This window comes from Capra hircus, chromosome 18, assembly GCF_001704415.2.
Source record: "Capra hircus breed San Clemente chromosome 18, ASM170441v1, whole genome shotgun sequence".
Taxonomy (NCBI): Eukaryota; Metazoa; Chordata; class Mammalia; order Artiodactyla; family Bovidae; genus Capra; species Capra hircus.
The window spans coordinates 60,405,587-60,423,573 of NC_030825.1; the positions used below are offsets into that span (position 1 = coordinate 60,405,587).

General features: G+C 38.8%; 2 protein-coding genes across 4 annotated transcripts in view; both read right to left on the reverse strand.

Annotated features, from left to right (window-relative positions):
* The window catches only part of LOC102175383 (zinc finger protein 347-like), a 98,265-nt gene that overhangs the window by 54,915 nt on the left and 25,363 nt on the right, over nt 1–17,987 (reverse strand). The window lies entirely within an intron of this gene.
* The window catches only part of LOC102170775 (zinc finger protein 665-like), a 36,629-nt gene continuing 25,397 nt past the window's right edge, over nt 6,756–17,987 (reverse strand). For all 3 annotated transcript variants that reach the window (XM_018062981.1, XM_018062979.1, XM_018062978.1), the window contains one exon: nt 6,756–12,455. In XM_018062981.1, the coding sequence (XP_017918470.1) occupies nt 8,953–12,455 (3,503 nt within the window). In that variant the 3' untranslated portion in view covers nt 6,756–8,952. The remainder of the gene's footprint in view (nt 12,456–17,987) is intronic.

Consider the following 17,987-nt stretch of genomic DNA (forward strand, 5'->3'; position numbering starts at 1 on the left):
AAGGCTAGTGAAAAACTTTAAAGAATCTGCCCTCGCTGCCATAGAGGAATGCATTGGGCCAAAGACTGTAAATCTAAATTTGATATTGAAGGAAAACCTATTCCAGGAAACTCCAAAGAGTCCCCCCCACCCCACCGCCCACCCCCACCACCACCCCCCCCCCCCGCCCAGGTCCCCTACAACAAAAACCAGGGGAACTTCTTTTTCCTCAAACCCTCAACATCCAGCAGTATTGCCGTCAATATACCAGCCCTGAATGATTTTTCCCTTTACCCTCAAGCAGTTCCTTCTAGAGTACCTACTGGACTTTTTGGACCCCTGCCCCCACAAACCTTTGGTCTTTTACTTGGCCAATCTACTTTGACATGTAAAGGAATTACTGTTCACCCTGGAGTGATTGACTCAGATTATAAAGGAGAGATTTAAATGCTGATGACATCTCAGATTCTTTGGCAATTCAAAAAGGGGGACAAAATTGCTCAATTACTTCTTTTGCCTTACATTTCTATTAACTCCTCTAATAACATACAGACAAGCAGATTCGGCAGATCAAAAATAATCCTTATGGACATCATTGGTATCTCAATATGCCCAGCCACATATAAATATCAAAATTAATGGTACAAGATTTTTTGGTCTCCTCGACACTGCATCTGATATTATTATTATTTCCAAACACTTATGGCCCCAAACTTGGCCTATACAAAAAAATCTCTTGCCAAATTGCAGGAATTTCTCAAACCAAAGTACAAGAAATTTATCAAAATATTCAAATCTACCCATATGAAGGACCAAAAGGCCAGCCTGCAACATTAAGACCTTATGTGATAGATGCACCCCATTAATCTAATAGGAAGGAACTTACTTATGAAATGGCAAACTCAGATATACATTCCACGTTTTTCCTAGGGGTCACTGCTCATTTAACAACCAAAGCAATGATTAAAATAACTTGGAAGAGTGACAAGCCTATTTGCACAGAACAATGGCCCCTTACGAAAGAAAAATAACAGGCTACTAAAGAACTTATAGACACACAATTAGAATTAAAACATATTGAGGAATCTTACTCTCCTTGGAACTCTCCTATTTTTGTTATAAGAAAGAACTCTAACAAATGACATCTCTTAAGAGACCTTAGAAAAGTTAATGCATCTATGAAACCCATGGGTGCACTACAACCAGGCATCCCATCCCCTACTACTATTCCTCAAAATTGGCACATTATTATTACTGATTTACAAGACTGATTTTTAAATATACCTTTACACCCTTTAGACCGAGATGCTCTCTCTCTCCCTTTTCCTAATCACATCGGGCCTCATAAAAGATTTCAATAGACTGTGTTACCTCAACGTATACTTAACAGTCTTACTATTTGTCAAAATTTTGTGGCCAAGGCTTTACATCCAATGTGAACAGCAATTCCCTCATGCATATATCATTAATAATATACTGTAATTACAAAAAGGAGAAGTGATATTTTTGACACTGAATGGCCATGATATTCATTCTTTAGACTCCAGAAAAAACTGATTCAAATAAAATCTTTCTTGAAATTGCAAAACCGGTTCTTCTTACATGTGCAGTTAGGAAAATGTTAACTTGTTAAAATACTTTTTTGGAGCTACAATTCTGCCTGGGAAACAAAAACAGGCCTAAGAAGAAACCTAAAGTTAACTTTTATCATGTCCTTGGAATACACAGCCCACTCTATCTGGGACTCCAGCCATAAACAAATTGGTGTAACTCAGGAAACAGAAAAAAACATTGGTGAAGGGTTTTCATTGGTTGGGCTAATGTTTGTTGCTAAATCTCCATATTCCCTGTCCGTATAATGAATATAGCTAGTATATAGGAGAAATAAGTATAAACCTTTAAGATTAATCATGTTAACCTTAGGTTAAATAAATTCCTTTCTTCATTGTAATTCACTACACCCTCACCCTGTAGGAATGCAACTTTATTTGGGGGGTGGTGCCTGGTTTAAGAAAAAACACCCTTGGAAAAAATCAGTTTTTTGGTGATCAGAAAGAAAGGATCATAAAATGTAAGTAGGCCTCATGGCCGGAAGATGATGTAAAACCCCTAAGACCTTTTTTTATACATTTATATGAAGCACCTGATCTTGATAAAGGTCAGGACTGCTGACCCCCGTGTGACTTTAAAAATTTCCATTTCTCTCTATGTGTAACAAAAGGTATATAATCAAACCTGAAAATAAAGAAAACGGATCAGTTTCTGGAAAGACTGATTCCCCCGTGTCGTTCTTTCTTGTTCTCTGTTTTTCTGGCTAAATTATTCAGCCTCTTTTTCTCCACTAAATTTCCTACTACACGATCCGTTTCTAATCTCTCTATATATCTGTAATTAAAAAAGTTTTTTCCTAGAACACTGATTCCGTCTCCCCTTCGAATTACCCTGGATCCACCAGGGCTGGACCCCGGCATTTTAAAAACTTACTGCAAGGAGATATCTTGACACGAGCAGAAAAACATTTCGAGGAATTGAAGGACTCTTCTCTTCCTCTGCCCATTTGGTACCAAGACAGGTTGAATAAACAAAGGAAATCTGGGAAATTAATTTTATAGAAAGAAGGGTATGCTTGTATTTCCCCACATGGATCCAATGAGCTCACACGGCTTCCTCTTTGGAAGATCCGACCCAAGGGGGCCCCCGGCCTTCAACATAGAAACAAGACAACAAAAACCCCAGGAGGAAGATATTTCAATACATGCCATGGTGGCTCTAAAGATCTCCAGAAAGCACCGCCCTTGATGGCATCAACCTTAGGATCTCTGGTCTTGGGGAACAAATAAAAACCCTTACTAATCAAGCTGAAAATCCAGTTTTTCAATAGAGAATGCTTCGGAGTCCTGAAAATATTTTTGTTGCCCTACTTGCTTTGCTTGCTTGCACCTCCCCCCGACTCAAGCTGAACTAATCAATCACACTGGGCTTACATACCCAAACCCCCTTTACTTCAGGTTGTAGAATGGACAGAGAAAGGACCAATAGATTAACCAATGACTCCATACATATGCTTTCTCCCTGGAGCCTTAAAGGGCCCTCACACCCTGAAGAAGAAGGGAAACTAATATCTCTCTAGGTTATGAAGTCCTTCCTTTGTGTATGGGCCCAGCACAATTATGCATAAATGTTAGCAGACAAACTTGGCCTCCAAAAGAGGACTTTCATATGTTGGTTACATTATTTACTGCCCTTTCTTTGTCCATGAACCATGTTTATACTACTGAAACGTTAGGGAGAGTCAGGGAAAGAACAAAGAACACTATGCAAAGCGTTTACTAATAAGAACTTTAAATATACTCCAGTTCGTTGGGACAAGCATCAGGCCAAATCAGGAAAATTGATGTTTGTGTCTAATCATACAATTGTCGATTGGGAACCCCATGGTATGTGGTTATCTAACTGCTCAGATGATATTAACAGCACTGCATGTGATTATGCTTCTCAAGTAGCATAGAAGGTTAGTAACACTATAATGCAACATTACCATGACAAAGGACTTCTTGGGTGACTTGACGGTGGAATGGCACCCACCTCGTCCTCAAATAGTCCTCGATAACCAGATTGGGCCTGAACAACGGGACACCTGGAATCTTGCTGCAAGCACCCAGCACCGAAGACTTAGGACTTGGACTGGACATTTCACAGGGACTAATCGTAGTTACAGAAACTATTTCTTTCGTTATACTCAATCATATTTCATACAAGCTTGTGTTCCCCTTCCTTTTGTTCTAGCTATAGGAAGTTTAAAATTCAATAAGACTTTACGGTCTGTAACTTGTATAAATTGCAAATTATGTACTTAACTCTTCTGTTTCCTTAAGAAATGAATCTCTTTTGATTCTCCAATCTCGATGTAGTCTGGGGGTACCAATAAATCTCCAGCGGCCCTGGGAAAAAGGCCCCATAGCTGGACTTGCTTCCCGGTTACTTATTAAACTGCTCTGGTGATCTAAACAATTCATTGGATGGCTGATTCTTGGCATTTGGGGATTAATAGCTATTTGCACCACTGCTGCTGTCACTGGCATTGCTTTACAAACCTCAATTCAAACACATAATTTTATCCAAAATTGGACTAAAGATGCTCATACTATGTGGGCCACTCAGGCTCAGATAGATGAGCATATTCAAGATGAAATACAGGAACTAAAATCAGTCATCAAATGGGTTGGAGATCAATTAATAGATGTACAAAAACAGGTGATACTAAAATGTGATTGGAATTCTACTCAATTTTGTGTTACACCTGTTCAATTCAATGATAGTACCTACAACTGGGAACAAATCAAATTTCATTTATAAAACATACATGATAATGCCTCTCTGAATGTACAATTATTACGAAAAGAAATCTTTGAAATCTTTTCTAAAAATCTGCCCTCTTCCAGTAATTTGGAACAACCAGCTGATCAATTATCTGGGTTAGACCCACGTGGATGGTTTCAAAGCATTACTCACAGCCCTGGGTCTGGAACTGTAATTTTGGTGATTGTCTTGACAATTATATTTGTTGTTCACCATTGCCTTCATGCAAAATTTTTAGAACTAAACAAACTCAAATGGTCAGAACCCTTTTTACAAATAAGTGGGAATTTTCAGGGAATGTTTAACAGGAGGATTCCAACGTGCTGTTCCTCATAAATCCTCTGTTCCTTATCAGTTTCTGTTGTCAGAAACCAGTGGAACAGCACACCGCTCCCAGGACTGACGTCATACGATGAGACAGGCTTGAAACGCCTTCAGTAAACATTCTCCTTAGGACAAAACTGCTTAGTCTTGATCCTCTTTTTTGAGATATGGACTGTCTCCTGACCTTGTGACCATTATTAATCCCTTGTTCCCTTGGTAATGGTTGCTGTCCATTTGGTTTTCTGATTTTTATCAAAAGAAATTTCTTGTACAACAGCCTATGTATACTCACAGAAAGATCATTAAAGCACCTTTGCTCCATCAGAGCTTGCATGCCCGTGTCTTTCTCTCTTTCACTTTCTTACCGTCGATTCCAGACCGCCAGGTTCCAGTCCATTAAAGGACTCCAACAGATTCCAACAAAATATACTCTTTAATCCCATAACTACTGTTAATACAGCTTTATTTGCTTAAAATTTTAAACTTGCCACAAGGGGATATTTTGACAAAGCAGAAACACATTTTGAGGCATTGAAGGATACTTCCCTTCCTCTGCCCATTTGGTATTAAGGCGGGTTGACTAAACAATGCAAATCTGGAAAATTAATATTACAGGGAAAGGGGTATGCTTGGATTTTTCCAGATGGACCCAACGAATGAGTTGGCTCCCTCTTTGGAAGATCCGCGCCAGGGGAGCCACCGGCATTCAAGATACAGAAGAAACAGCGAAATCCCCAAGAGGAGGAGTTTCCAGTACAAGCCACGGCGACTTGAAAATTTCCAAGAAACACTGCACTCGAGGTCATTGACCTTATGATTTCCCCACTTGGGGACAGATAAATACCCTTACCAATCAAGCTGGAAATCTGGTTTCTCAACAGAGAATACCTCAGAATCCTAAAAATTTTTTTGTCGCTATGCTTGCTTTTGCTTCCCCCGCTCAGGCTGACATGATTAATCACACTTACTGGCTTATATACCTAACCCCCATTTATTGCAGGTTGTAGAATGGACAGATATAGGACCAGCTGTATCCACTAATGACTCAGTACATATGCCTCCTCCTTGGAGCTTGGTTGGAGGGGCCCTCTCATCCTGAGGATGAAGGAAGATTAACATTCCTCTAGGCTATAAAATCCTTCCTTTATGCATGGGCCCAGCAGAATCATGTATTAATGTTAGTTGAAAAACGTGGGTTTTCATCCTGCCTCCAAAAAAGAACTTCCACACATTGTTTAGACTGTTAACTGCCCTGTCCTTTTATGAGAACCATGTCAATACTACCAAAACTCTAGGAAAAGGACAAAAGTTGGAATGCAAGGGGTTTACTTGTAAGGATTTTAAATATACTCCTGTTTATTGAGAAAGATGTCAAACCCAATCATGGAAATTCATGTTTGTGGCCAATTACACCATTGTTGATTGGGAACCCTATGGTATGTGCTTATCTAACCTCTCAGATAATATTAACAGTACTATGTATGATTATGTTACTCAAGTAACATGGAAGATTACCAATAGTTCAATGGAACACTTCCATGACAAAGGACTCCTTGGCTGGCTTGATGGTGGAATGGCACCTCCTTGCCCTCAAACTGTCCTCAATAGACAAATTGGGCCTGAACAATGGGACATCTGGAAACTTGCTACAAATACGAAAACTTGGAGCTTGGACTGGATATTTCACAGGGACCAGTCATAGTCATAACTATTCCTTCCATTATAATCACTCATATTTTATACAAGCTTGCGTTCCCCTTCCTTTTGTCGTTGCCATAGGAAACTTGCAATTTAATAAGACTTTATGTTCTGTGACTTGTATAGATTGCAAATTGTATACTTGTCTTAATTCCTCTATTTCTCTAAAAAAACGAATCCCTTTTGATTCTTCGATCTCGACATAGTCTGTGGTTGCCAGCAGACCTCCCTCCAATGACCCTGGAAAGAGGATCCCATGGCAAGATTTACGTCTCAGTTACTCACGAAATTACTCTGATGATCTAAGCGATTAATTAGATGCTTGATTCTTGGCATTTTGGGGTTAACAGCCATTTGCACCACTGCCGCTGTCACACACAGTTTACAAACTTCAATTCAAACACGAAACTTTATTCAAAATTGGACTAAAGATGCTCATACTATATGGGTCACTCAGGGTCAGAAAGATGAAATAGTTCAAGATAAAATTCAGGAATCAAAAAACAGCCATCCAATGGGTTGGAGATCAATTAATAGATTTATAAAAACAAGTATTATTAAATTGTGATTGGAATTCTACTTAATTTTGTATCACTCCATTTCAGTTCAGTGCTTACAATTGGGAAAAAATCAAATTTCATTTGCAAGATATGCATAATAATGCTTCCTTAAATGTACAATTGTTGCAAAAGGAAATCCTTGAAACCTTCTATAAGAGTCTACCCTCTTCCAACAATTTGGAAACCTTAGCTGAACAGCTAGCTGATCAATTATCTGGGCTAGACCCTCAAAGACGGTTTCAAGGCACTACACATAGTATTCGATCTGGAACTATAATGCTGATAGTTATCCTGGTGATAATTGTAACATACCAATGCCTTTCAACTAAAATTGTTCAAACTAAACAAACTCACTTGCTCAGGGCCTTTTTCACAAAAGTATCTACAGTCATCCCCAATTATGAAAAAGTAAAAAAGGGGGAACTGTCAGGGGATATCCAACTTTGAAGGATCCAACATGATATTTTCTTCTTTTGTGTGCTGATTCTCAAGGACTCTATTCTTTATCAGTTCCTGGAAAACAGGAAGGAGCAGAGCTGCACGAATTTCTCAGGACTGAGGTCATGAGAAAGAGCATCTGCTTGGATTCCCTTCAGTGACTCCCTTCAGTGACCTTTTACTTAAAGGTAATCTATTCAGTTATGCCCCTCTTCCTCAGGATATGGAATGCTTTCTGGCCCTTTCAAGATTGTTATTTGCTTGGCTTTCTTTTTTCTCAATGTTTTTACTGCCTAAAGCTGCCTTGTATAAAGATATATAAACATGCGTTTTTGCAAATAAAGCACCTCTGTTTCACTCGAGACTTGGGTCCCCTGCTTCCTTCTTCTCGTTGACTCCATTGCTCAGTTCCCGGTCTACGAAGACCATGACAGCTCTGTCTTCAATTTCCACAAATAAGGGTAACTCTTCTTTAATCATGGATACAACAGTTATTTCTGTCCAATGGAGAACATGACCCTATTCCTATGCATCGTTCCTAACACACCATCAGTCCTTGGTAACTATCCCTCTCCTCCTACGAAAAGCTCAGGCCTTTTAACATCTTGCCTACTCTGTTCGTCAGTTGGTAGAACATTATGTTTTATAACAGGCTGGACTATGTACGGAAGGGCTTCGTGATCCTATTGACCATGATGAGTCATGTCCTAGTTTTACATTATTTTCTCCCCTCCCTGTTGCTAATTCACACTCAATACTGAATTTTGTAATTCAGGCTGTGTGTTTTTCCAGGGAACATGGATGTGAAGGAGTTGTATCTAATGAAGTCAGTCCCTTCATCTCATTGATTCCTTTCCAGAGACCATCGTGAAACGCATGTAGCAAATGCATTTGATCAATGTATTACCACAGCCAAGCTCTTAGAGCTCACCACACAACAGGCCAATAAACTGAGAGACTACTTGTTGGGAAAAGAATAGTGACTTTATTCAGAAAGCTAGGAGACCAAAAAGATGGCGGACTACTGTCTCAAAGAATCATATTTGCTGAGGTAGAATTAGGGTTTCTTTTACACGAAAAGATTTCTATAGCTTCTCTTCAAATATGGACTTACTGCAGTTGCTGAGTACCTGAACTAAAGTCATCAGAGAATACATAGAGTGAAAAAGGTAAAGGATTTGCCACAACCACTGAGTCTGGGAAGTATGGCCCCACTATGTTCCTATCTTCTGTCTTTTGGGTAAGATCCTTGCACAAACATTACATTGCTGTGTGTTTTCTCCAGGATAAATAGTCTGATGCTACTGGTGAGATGAGAGGATAGGGTTTTTTGTTTTTGTGTTTTTTAACATTTGTGAAATTGGTGAGGAATCTTTCTAGAATGAATTCATGTTCTAAAGACCTGACTAATATATACATATATATCAGGCTTCTATCCAGTATAAATTTTCTCATGAAGCCTAAGATGTTGCCACACTCACGATATTTGTATAGTTTCTCAGGAGGATGTATTCTCTGAGCAAGAGTAGGGTGTGAATTTTGAACTTTGACATTTGAAGACTTCTACCATATACCACATTCACATGAGTTTCCCTCATGTATGGATTTTCTGATGTTTAGTGAGTGCTGAGACCTGAATAAAGGATTTTCCACACTCAAAACATTTGAAAGCTTTCTCTATATGTATTTTCTGATGTTTTTTAAGGTTCGCATTTTGACTGAAGAACTTGCCACACTCATTACATCTGAAAGGGCTCTCTCCAGTATGAATTCTCCAGTGAAGTTGAAGATGTGATTTTTGACCGAAGACTTTTCCACACTCATCACATTTGTAAGGTTTCTCACCAGTATGAACTGTCTGATGCCTTAAAAGGGTTGACTTTAGACGAAAGGCCTTGGCACACTCATCACATTTGTAAGGTTTCTCTCCAGTATGAACTGTCTGATGCCTTAAAAGGGTTGACTTTAGACGAAAGGCCTTGGCACATTCATCACATTTGTAAGGTTTCTCTCCAGTATGAACTGTCTGATGCCTTAAAAGGGTTGACTTTAGACGAAAGGCCTTGGCACACTCATCACATTTGTAAGGTTTCTCTCCAGTATGAACTGTCTGATGACTTAAAAGGGTTGACTTTTCACGAAAGGCCTTGCCACACTCATCACATTTATAAGGTTTCTCACCAGTATGAACTGTCTGATGCCTTAAAAGGGTTGACTTTAGACGAAAGGCCATGCCACACTCATCACATTTGTAAGGTTTTTCTCCAGTATGAACTGTCTGATGTCGAGCAAGCCTTGAATTTCGGCCGAAGACTTTGTCACATATATCACATTTAAATAATTTCTTTCCTGTATGAATGTGCTTAGGTCTCCTGAGGTATGAGCTGTCAGTAAAGGCCTTGCCACACTCATCACAAGGTTTCTCTCCACTATGAACTGTCTGATTCCTTAAAAGGGTTGAATTTTGGCTGAAGACTTTGTCACATATATCACATTTATATAATTTCTTTCCTGTATGACTTTTCTTATGTTTCCTGACGTATGAGCTGTGAGCAAAGGCCTTGCCACACTCATCACATTTGTAAGGTTTTTCTCCAGTATGAACTGTCTGATGACTTAAAAGGGTTGAATTTCGGCTGAAAACTTTGTCACATATGTCACATTTAAATAATTTCTTTCCTGTATGACTTTTCTTATGTCTCCTGAGGCATGAGCTGGCAGCAAAGGCCTTGCCACACTCATCACATTTGTAAGGTTTCTCTCCAGTATGAACTGTCTGATGACTTAAAAGGTTTGACTTTACACGAAAGGCCTTGCCACACTCATCACATCTGTAACGTTTCTCTCCAGTATGAATTGTCTGATGACTTAAAAGGCTTGACTTCAGACGAAAGGCCTTGCCACACTGATCACATTTGTAAGGTTTCTCTCCAGTATGAACTGTCTGATGACTTAAAAGGCTTGACTTTACACAAAAGGCCTTGCCACAATCATCACATTTGTAAGGTTTCTCTCCAGTATGAACTGTCTGATGACTTAAAAGGGTTAACTTTACACAAAAGGCCATGCCACACTCATCACATTTGTAAGGTTTTTCTCCAGTATGAAATGTCTGATGTCTTAAAAAGGTTGACTTTACATGAAAGGCCATGCCACACTCATCACATTTGTAAGGTTTCTCTCCAGTATGAATTGTCTGATGCCTTAAAAGGGTTGACTTATCACAAAAGGCCGTGCCACACTTATCACATTTGTAAGGTTTCTCTCCAGTATGAACTGTCTTATGCCTTAAAAGAGTTGACTTTACACGAAAGGCCATGCCACACTCATCACATTTGTAAGGTTTCTCTCCAGTATGAACTGTCCGATGACTTAAAAGGCTTGACTTCAGACGAAAGGCCTTGAAACACTCATCACATTTGTAAGGTTTTTCTCCAGTATGAACTGTCTGATGCCTTAAAAGGGTTGACTTTAGACAAAAGGCCTTGCCACACTCATCACATTTGTAAGGTTTCTCACCAGTATGAACTGTCTGATGACTTAAAAGGGTTAACTTTACATGAAAGGCCATGCCACAGTCATCACATTTGTAAGGTTTTTCTCCAGTATGAACTGTCTGATGATTTAAAAGGGTTGACTTTACACGAAAGGCCATGCCACACTCATCACATTTGAAAGGTTTCTCTCCACTATGAATTCTCTGATGAATTAAAAGGGTTGACTTTACACGAAAGGCCTTGCCACACTCATCACATTTGTAAGGTTTCTCTCCAGTATGAATTGTCTGATGACTTAAAAGGGTTGACTTTACACGAAAGGCCTTGCCACACTCATCACATTTGTAAGGTTTCTCTCCAGTATGAATTGTCTGATGACTTAAAAGGGTTAACTTTACACGAAAGGCCATGCCACATTCATCACATTTGTAAGGTTTTTCTCCAGTATGAACTGTCTGATGACTTAAAAGGCTTGACTTTACACGAAAGGCCATGCCACACTCATCACATTTGTAACGTTTCTCTCCACTATGAACTGTCTGATGACTTAAAACGCTTGACTTTACACGAAAGGCCTTGCCACACTCATCACATTTGTAAGGTTTCTCTCCAGTATGAATTCTCTGATGAATTAAAAGGGTTGACTTTACACGAAAGGCCTTGCCACACTCATCACATTTGTAAGGTTTCTCTCCAGAATGAACAGTCTGATGACTTGAAAGGGTTGACTTTACACGAAAGGCCTTGCCACACTCATCACATTTGTAAGGTTTCTCACCAGTATGAACTGTCTGATGGCTTAAAAGGGTTGACTTTACACGAAAGGCCTTGCCACACTCATCACATTTGTAAGGTTTCTCTCCAGTATGAACCTTCTGATAAACAGCAAGTTTCGAATTTCGGCTGAAGACTTTGTCACATATATCACATTTAAATAATTTCCTTCCTGTATGAATTTTCTTATATCTCCTGAGGTGTGAGCTGTGAGTAAAGGCCTTGCCACGCTCATCACATTTGTAAGGTTTCTCTCTAGTATGAACTGTCTGATGATTTAAAAGGATTGACTTTACACGAAAGGCCTTGCCACACTCATCACATTTGTAAGGTTTTTCCCTGTGAGCTTTGACATCTTGTGTTGTTCCTGAAGGATTCATAAAATCATTCCCATATATATTAGAAACACTGGTTTGGACACAAGGAGGAATTCTGTGAAGTGGTGAAAATGAGAAACTGTTTTTGATAGAAGTCTTAACTTCATTATATTCAGAAATTATTCCACCAGTTTGAAATATCTGCAGTTTATCCTGAAAGTTAAATCCAAACCTCTTTCCAAAGGGCTTGATGCCTCCATCCTTTCTATCATGCGAATCTCTTCCATCAGGCACATTTTCATTAAGGCTTACAGATGAGCCTTTGTAATTTCTTTTGTCATCTCTCCCCTGACACTCAAAGTCACACATGTTCTCCTGACTTTCCCAAAGATGAACATGTTTGATTTCACAGCTTACAGGGCTTCCCAGCATCAATGTTTGGAATGTTTCTGGTTTATCACTGTTCACTGTGGGTTGTAAATGCTTGATCACACGTGTAGGAGAGATATCTACAAGATGAAAAGAATCATAGGTATTCTGCTCACAATAATTCAAAAATAAATGTTTCATGTTGAATATATATTACACCAAAAGTAATACTTACATCAAGTTATGAAACACCACAATGATCACTTTAAGTGTTTTGAAACATTAAAGGAATAGAATCCTTAACTTAAGAAAGCATAACATAAACTCACCATTACGGTAGCCTAGTTTTAAAAACCATATGACAAACACACTCACATTGGACAATCTTATGCCAACTCTCAAGAACAAAGTGTTTTTCTACCAGGACCAATAGGAACATATTGCTGGGAGCCAGCACGAGGAGTGCTGCTGTGGCAAAGGTCATGAGGTTAGGGTTCCGAGAGGCAAAGGCGAGTCCGGCCTTAAGGGAGCCTTGCTGGATTTTCTCAAGCATCTACCCACAAAAACCAGAGTCTGCCTGCCGTACTGCATTATGCTTTTCACTTACGCTTCTGACATTAACAGAGGCTGTCCTCCACCACCTTCCTCTAAAAGGTATTAACTTAGAGCTCCACTCAATACGTCTCCTGGGTGTAAAAAGAATGTCTATGCTTAAACCCCTCTTATAGCTTTCTAACTTACCTGACTGGTCTAACTTACCTGACTGGTCCGTCCGGACTTTTACAACCATGCATGTGATTGTTTACAGCCTCCCAACCACGAGAGGCACGAAGCTTAACACATCTTAAAGATACAGAGCCTTTTTTAAAGACCTAAGAATTATGTCAGTGTAGGTTTTCATTGTTGAGTTAATGACTGCCGCCAGGCCTTCATATCCTTTATCTTTTAGGCACCTGGAGGATATTAATCAATGTAATTGGGATGTAGAAAAAAAGAATATAGTAGTTTTGATGTTAGCAATACTAGACTTTTGAGTTAATGAATTTTCTCTTTGTTATAAATCACTGTACTCCTCTTTCCTTGTTATAAATTGTTGTGTCCTTGCTATGTAAGAATGTAACCTTAATAAGTGCTTTCTGAGAGTGGCATCAGACTTTAGTAAGAACAACACTGTTAGGGCAAATGTTTTCTGGTTGACGGATCCTTAACAGAAAAGGGGTATAAAATGCTAATAGGCCTCCTGGCCAGAAGATGATGTAAATCACCTAAGACCTGTGTATAGAGCTAAGTATGCAGAGAGAAAGCCTGGTCTCAGTAAGGGTCAGGGTTACTGACCCTGCATGACTTGGTATTATCCACTGATATCTATGTAAAACTAAAAGTATAAAAGCTTTTCCTGGAAAAAAAAGGATGGACCAGTTTCTTGGACCAGTTCCTGGAAAGACTGGCTTCCCCCATGTCTTCTTTTCTTTCTTACTCTATTTTCTGGCTGATTCCCGTCTGGAGCATAGAGGCTCACCGTGTCTACTTATTTGTCTGGGCTTCTAAGACCCACGCGAGAGGGAGCCCAAGGCGGGGGACCCTCCGCTATTCAAGCGGGCGCCTGTGGCCTTACGTAGATGGTGAAAGTCTCTTGATTGAGGCTTTATTGGCTTTCTATGTAAACCAAGGAATACAGCCTCTTTCTCTCCTCTATTCTCTTAACTGCAAAATCTTTCCTTATCTCTCTCTACACCTATATATCTCTCTCGCCACACCGTCCCCGCTTTGAATTATCCTCGATCCACCGGGGCTGGTCCCCGGCAACATATCAATCAACAGTTGTCTCAAATTGAAAAGAAAAATGTTACACTATCACTGTATTCTGCAAACTTACAGTACATAAATAAATTCTAAACAATATATTATATTTTCTAACAGTAAATAATCCAAAACCAAGCTTACCCAATTAATAATTAACTCTTCATAATTGGTTGTTTACAATTGAAAACAAATGAGAAAAAGAAGAATATGACTAAAACAATTTTTTGGAAACAACATACGTTTTAAATCCGCTGTAGAACTATGTACCCAAAAGAAAAGGCATTTTACAATGTTAACAAGTAGTATGTGTCAGCTGTATTGCAGAATACACGCTAAAAGACCATCATCTGTAAATGACACATAAATTAAGATGTAAAATAATCACCGGTATTCTAACAGCCAATAAACAATGCAATGCCCACCTATGTTGTTGTTCAGTCGCTCAGTCGTGTTTGCCTCTTTGGGACACTGTGGACTGTAGCGCACCGGACTCCTCTATCCATGGGATTTCCCAGGCAAGAATAGTGGAGTGGGTTGCCATTTCCTTCTCCATGGGATCTTCCTGACTCAGGGATCAAACCTGCATCTTCTGCATTAGCAGGTGAATTCTTTACCACTGAGCCACCAAGGAAGGCTAATCTCTAGCCATGCAGTATTGTTTATTACCTAATTTAATGGCACCAAAATGTAATAAATTAAAAGTGAGTGCTTTGTGTATTGATTGATCAGGGTCAGACACACTATTGCTGAAAAATGTTGCAAGTGAAACGCATACAAGATATAATGTAGTTGAGGTTTGACAGAAAACAAAATTCGGTAAAGCCATTATCCTTCAATTAAAAAATAAATAAAATTTTAAGAAGATATAATGTAGACCTAGAACAAATAATTTCACAATCTCTATGGAAATACAAAAAACCTCAAATAGGGAAAGCAATCTTGAGAAAGAAGAATGGAACTGGAGGAATCAACTTGCCTGACTTCAGGCTCTACTACAAAGCCACAGTCAACAAGACAGTATAGTACTGGCACAAAGACAAAAATATAGGTCAATGGAAAAAAATAGAAACCCCAGAGATAAATCCACGCACCTATAGACTCCTTATCTTTGACAAAGGAGGCAAGAATATACAATGGATTAAAGATAATCTCTTTAACAAGTGGTGCTGTGAAAACTGGTTACCACTTGTAAAAGAAAGAAACTAGATCACTTTCTAACACCATACACAAATATAAACTCAAAATGGATTAAAGATCTAAAAGAAGACCAGAAACTATAAAACTTCTAGAGGAGAACATAGGCAAAACACTCTCTGACATACATCACAGCAGGATCCTCTATGATCCACCTCCCAGAATATTGGAAATAAAAGCAAAAATAAACAAATGGGACCTAATTAAACTTAAAAGCTTCTGCACAACTAAGGAAACTATAAGTAAGGTGAAAAGACAGCCTTCAGAATGGTAGAAAATAATAGCAAATGAAGCAACTGACAAACAACCAATCTCAAAAATATACAAGCAACTCCTGCAGCTTAATTCCAGAAAAATACACAACCCAATCAAAAAATGGGCCAAAGAACTAAATAGACATTTCTCCAAAGAAGACATACAGATGGCTAACAAACACATGAAAAGATCCTCAACATTACTCATTATCAGAGAAATGCAAATCAAAACAACAGTGAGGTACCATTTCACACCAGTGAGAATAGCTGTGATCCAAAAGTCTAAAAGCAATAAATGCTGGAGAGGGTGTGGAGAAAAGGGAACACTCTTACACCGTTGGTGGGAATGCAAACTAGTACAGCCACTATGGAGAAGAGTGTGGAGATTCTTTAAAAAAACTGGAAATTGAACTGCCTTATGACCCAGCAATCCCACTGCTGGGCATACACACCGAGGAAACCAGAATTGAAAGAGACACGTGTACCACAATGTTCATCACAGCACTGTTTATAATAGCCAGGACATGGAAGCAACCTAGATGTCATCAGCAGATGAATAGATAAGAAGGCTGTGGTACATATACACAGTGGAGTATTACTCAGCCATTAAAAAGAATTCATTTGAATCATTCTAATGAGGTGGATGAAACTGAAGCCTATTATACAGAGGGAAGGAAGCCAGAAAGAAAAACACCAATACAATATACTAACGCATATACATGGAATTTAGAAAGATGGTAACGATAACCCTGTATGTGAGACAGCAAAACAGACACAGATGTATAGAACAGGCTTTTGGACTCTGTGGGAGAGGGAAAGGGTGGGATGATTTGGGAGAATGGCATTGAAAAATGTATAATATCATATATGAAATGAATTGCCAGTCCAGATTTGATGCATGATACTGGATGCTTGGGCCTGGTGTACTTGATGACCCAGAGGGATGGTATGGGTAGGGAGGAGGGAGTGGTGTTCAGGATGAGGAACACGTGTATATCTGTGGTGGACTCATGTTGATGTATGGCAAAACCAATACAATACTGTAAATTAACCTCCAATGAAAGTAAATACACTTATATTTAAAATATATATATAATGTAGATAAAGTCATAACATAAAGAATATGATACAGTATAGATATTACCTTTTTTAAACAAATCTATTTTGAGTATTTACTGTAAAACATGTACTACTGACAGCACTAATTTGCTTTAAAGGCTTGAGGTAAATTAACATGTTTTTCTCTAATCAGAGCAGGAGACACACCCAACTGGCCCACAAAGTGGTAAGAGAACCAGGATATGAATCTGAACCTACAGGGACAACTGAAAAAAATTATTTGTAAACATGACCACCCAGCAAATGAATAGACTAGAAAATATTTCAAAAAATAATACAAGAAACTTAGAAGGAAAATATCAAAGAAGATACAAGACAAAAGAAGTCTGTTTAACTATTATTCAACCATCCCATCTCGAAATGGGTTGTGAGTCATCATGGATGCACAGAGTGATTTAGGTCATGTCCTGAGAAACGTGTTCAATAAATGATCAGAGATTATCTTTACAGTGAGAGTATGTAGAAGGTGGAGGGATGTGATAGCTAAGAACAATGTTTCCATCCATATCAAGGTACTATGTGAGGACTGGTCAGGACTAAGAAAGGGCCTGCGTGGAGCATAGGGTACACAAGTTTATGTCAGATACCAGCTTGTGACTGCATGTCTCTGTGAAAATAACTGAGAGCACAAACTAACATACTGACCTTAAAAGAAAAGAACTGGTTCAGCAAGTTTAGGGCATTATACTATGGGTATGGGACAGAAATAAGAGAGATTTTAAAAGTGACTGTGATATATGGAGAAAGCAGGATAATACCTGTTATACTATTTATAATGTAATGTATCCAACTGTGAATTTTGTAAGTTACAATGGAATGCTTATATTCAAGAAAAACACACAATATTCCAGGATATTGTGTAAGAATCTTATGAGCAGAAATCAGAAGGAAAATCCAGGAAAAAGCTATCTAAACCTGGGTTCCTCTGCCAAGTATGATTAACCTCTCCATTGGACATTTATTTCATTTCTTCTTCCACACGTGGTCATCTCAAGATCGAGGAGTATCAAAGGAAATGAGGGATTGACACTGACTCTGGAAGACCTTCCCAGTTACAAAAGCCTTTCTGAGGCATCCAACTCTTTTTTGTAGAAAAAGGCTTTATTCCCAGAGTTCAAAAGAGCAGATTCAAACAATTACTAATACATAAAAGGATCATACCATGATCAAGTGGGATTTATTGCAGGGATGCAAGATTTCTCAATATCCACAAGTTAATCACTATGATACACCACAGTAACAGTTGAAGACTAAAAACCATATGATCACAATAGATGCAGAAAAGGTTCTGACAAAATTCAA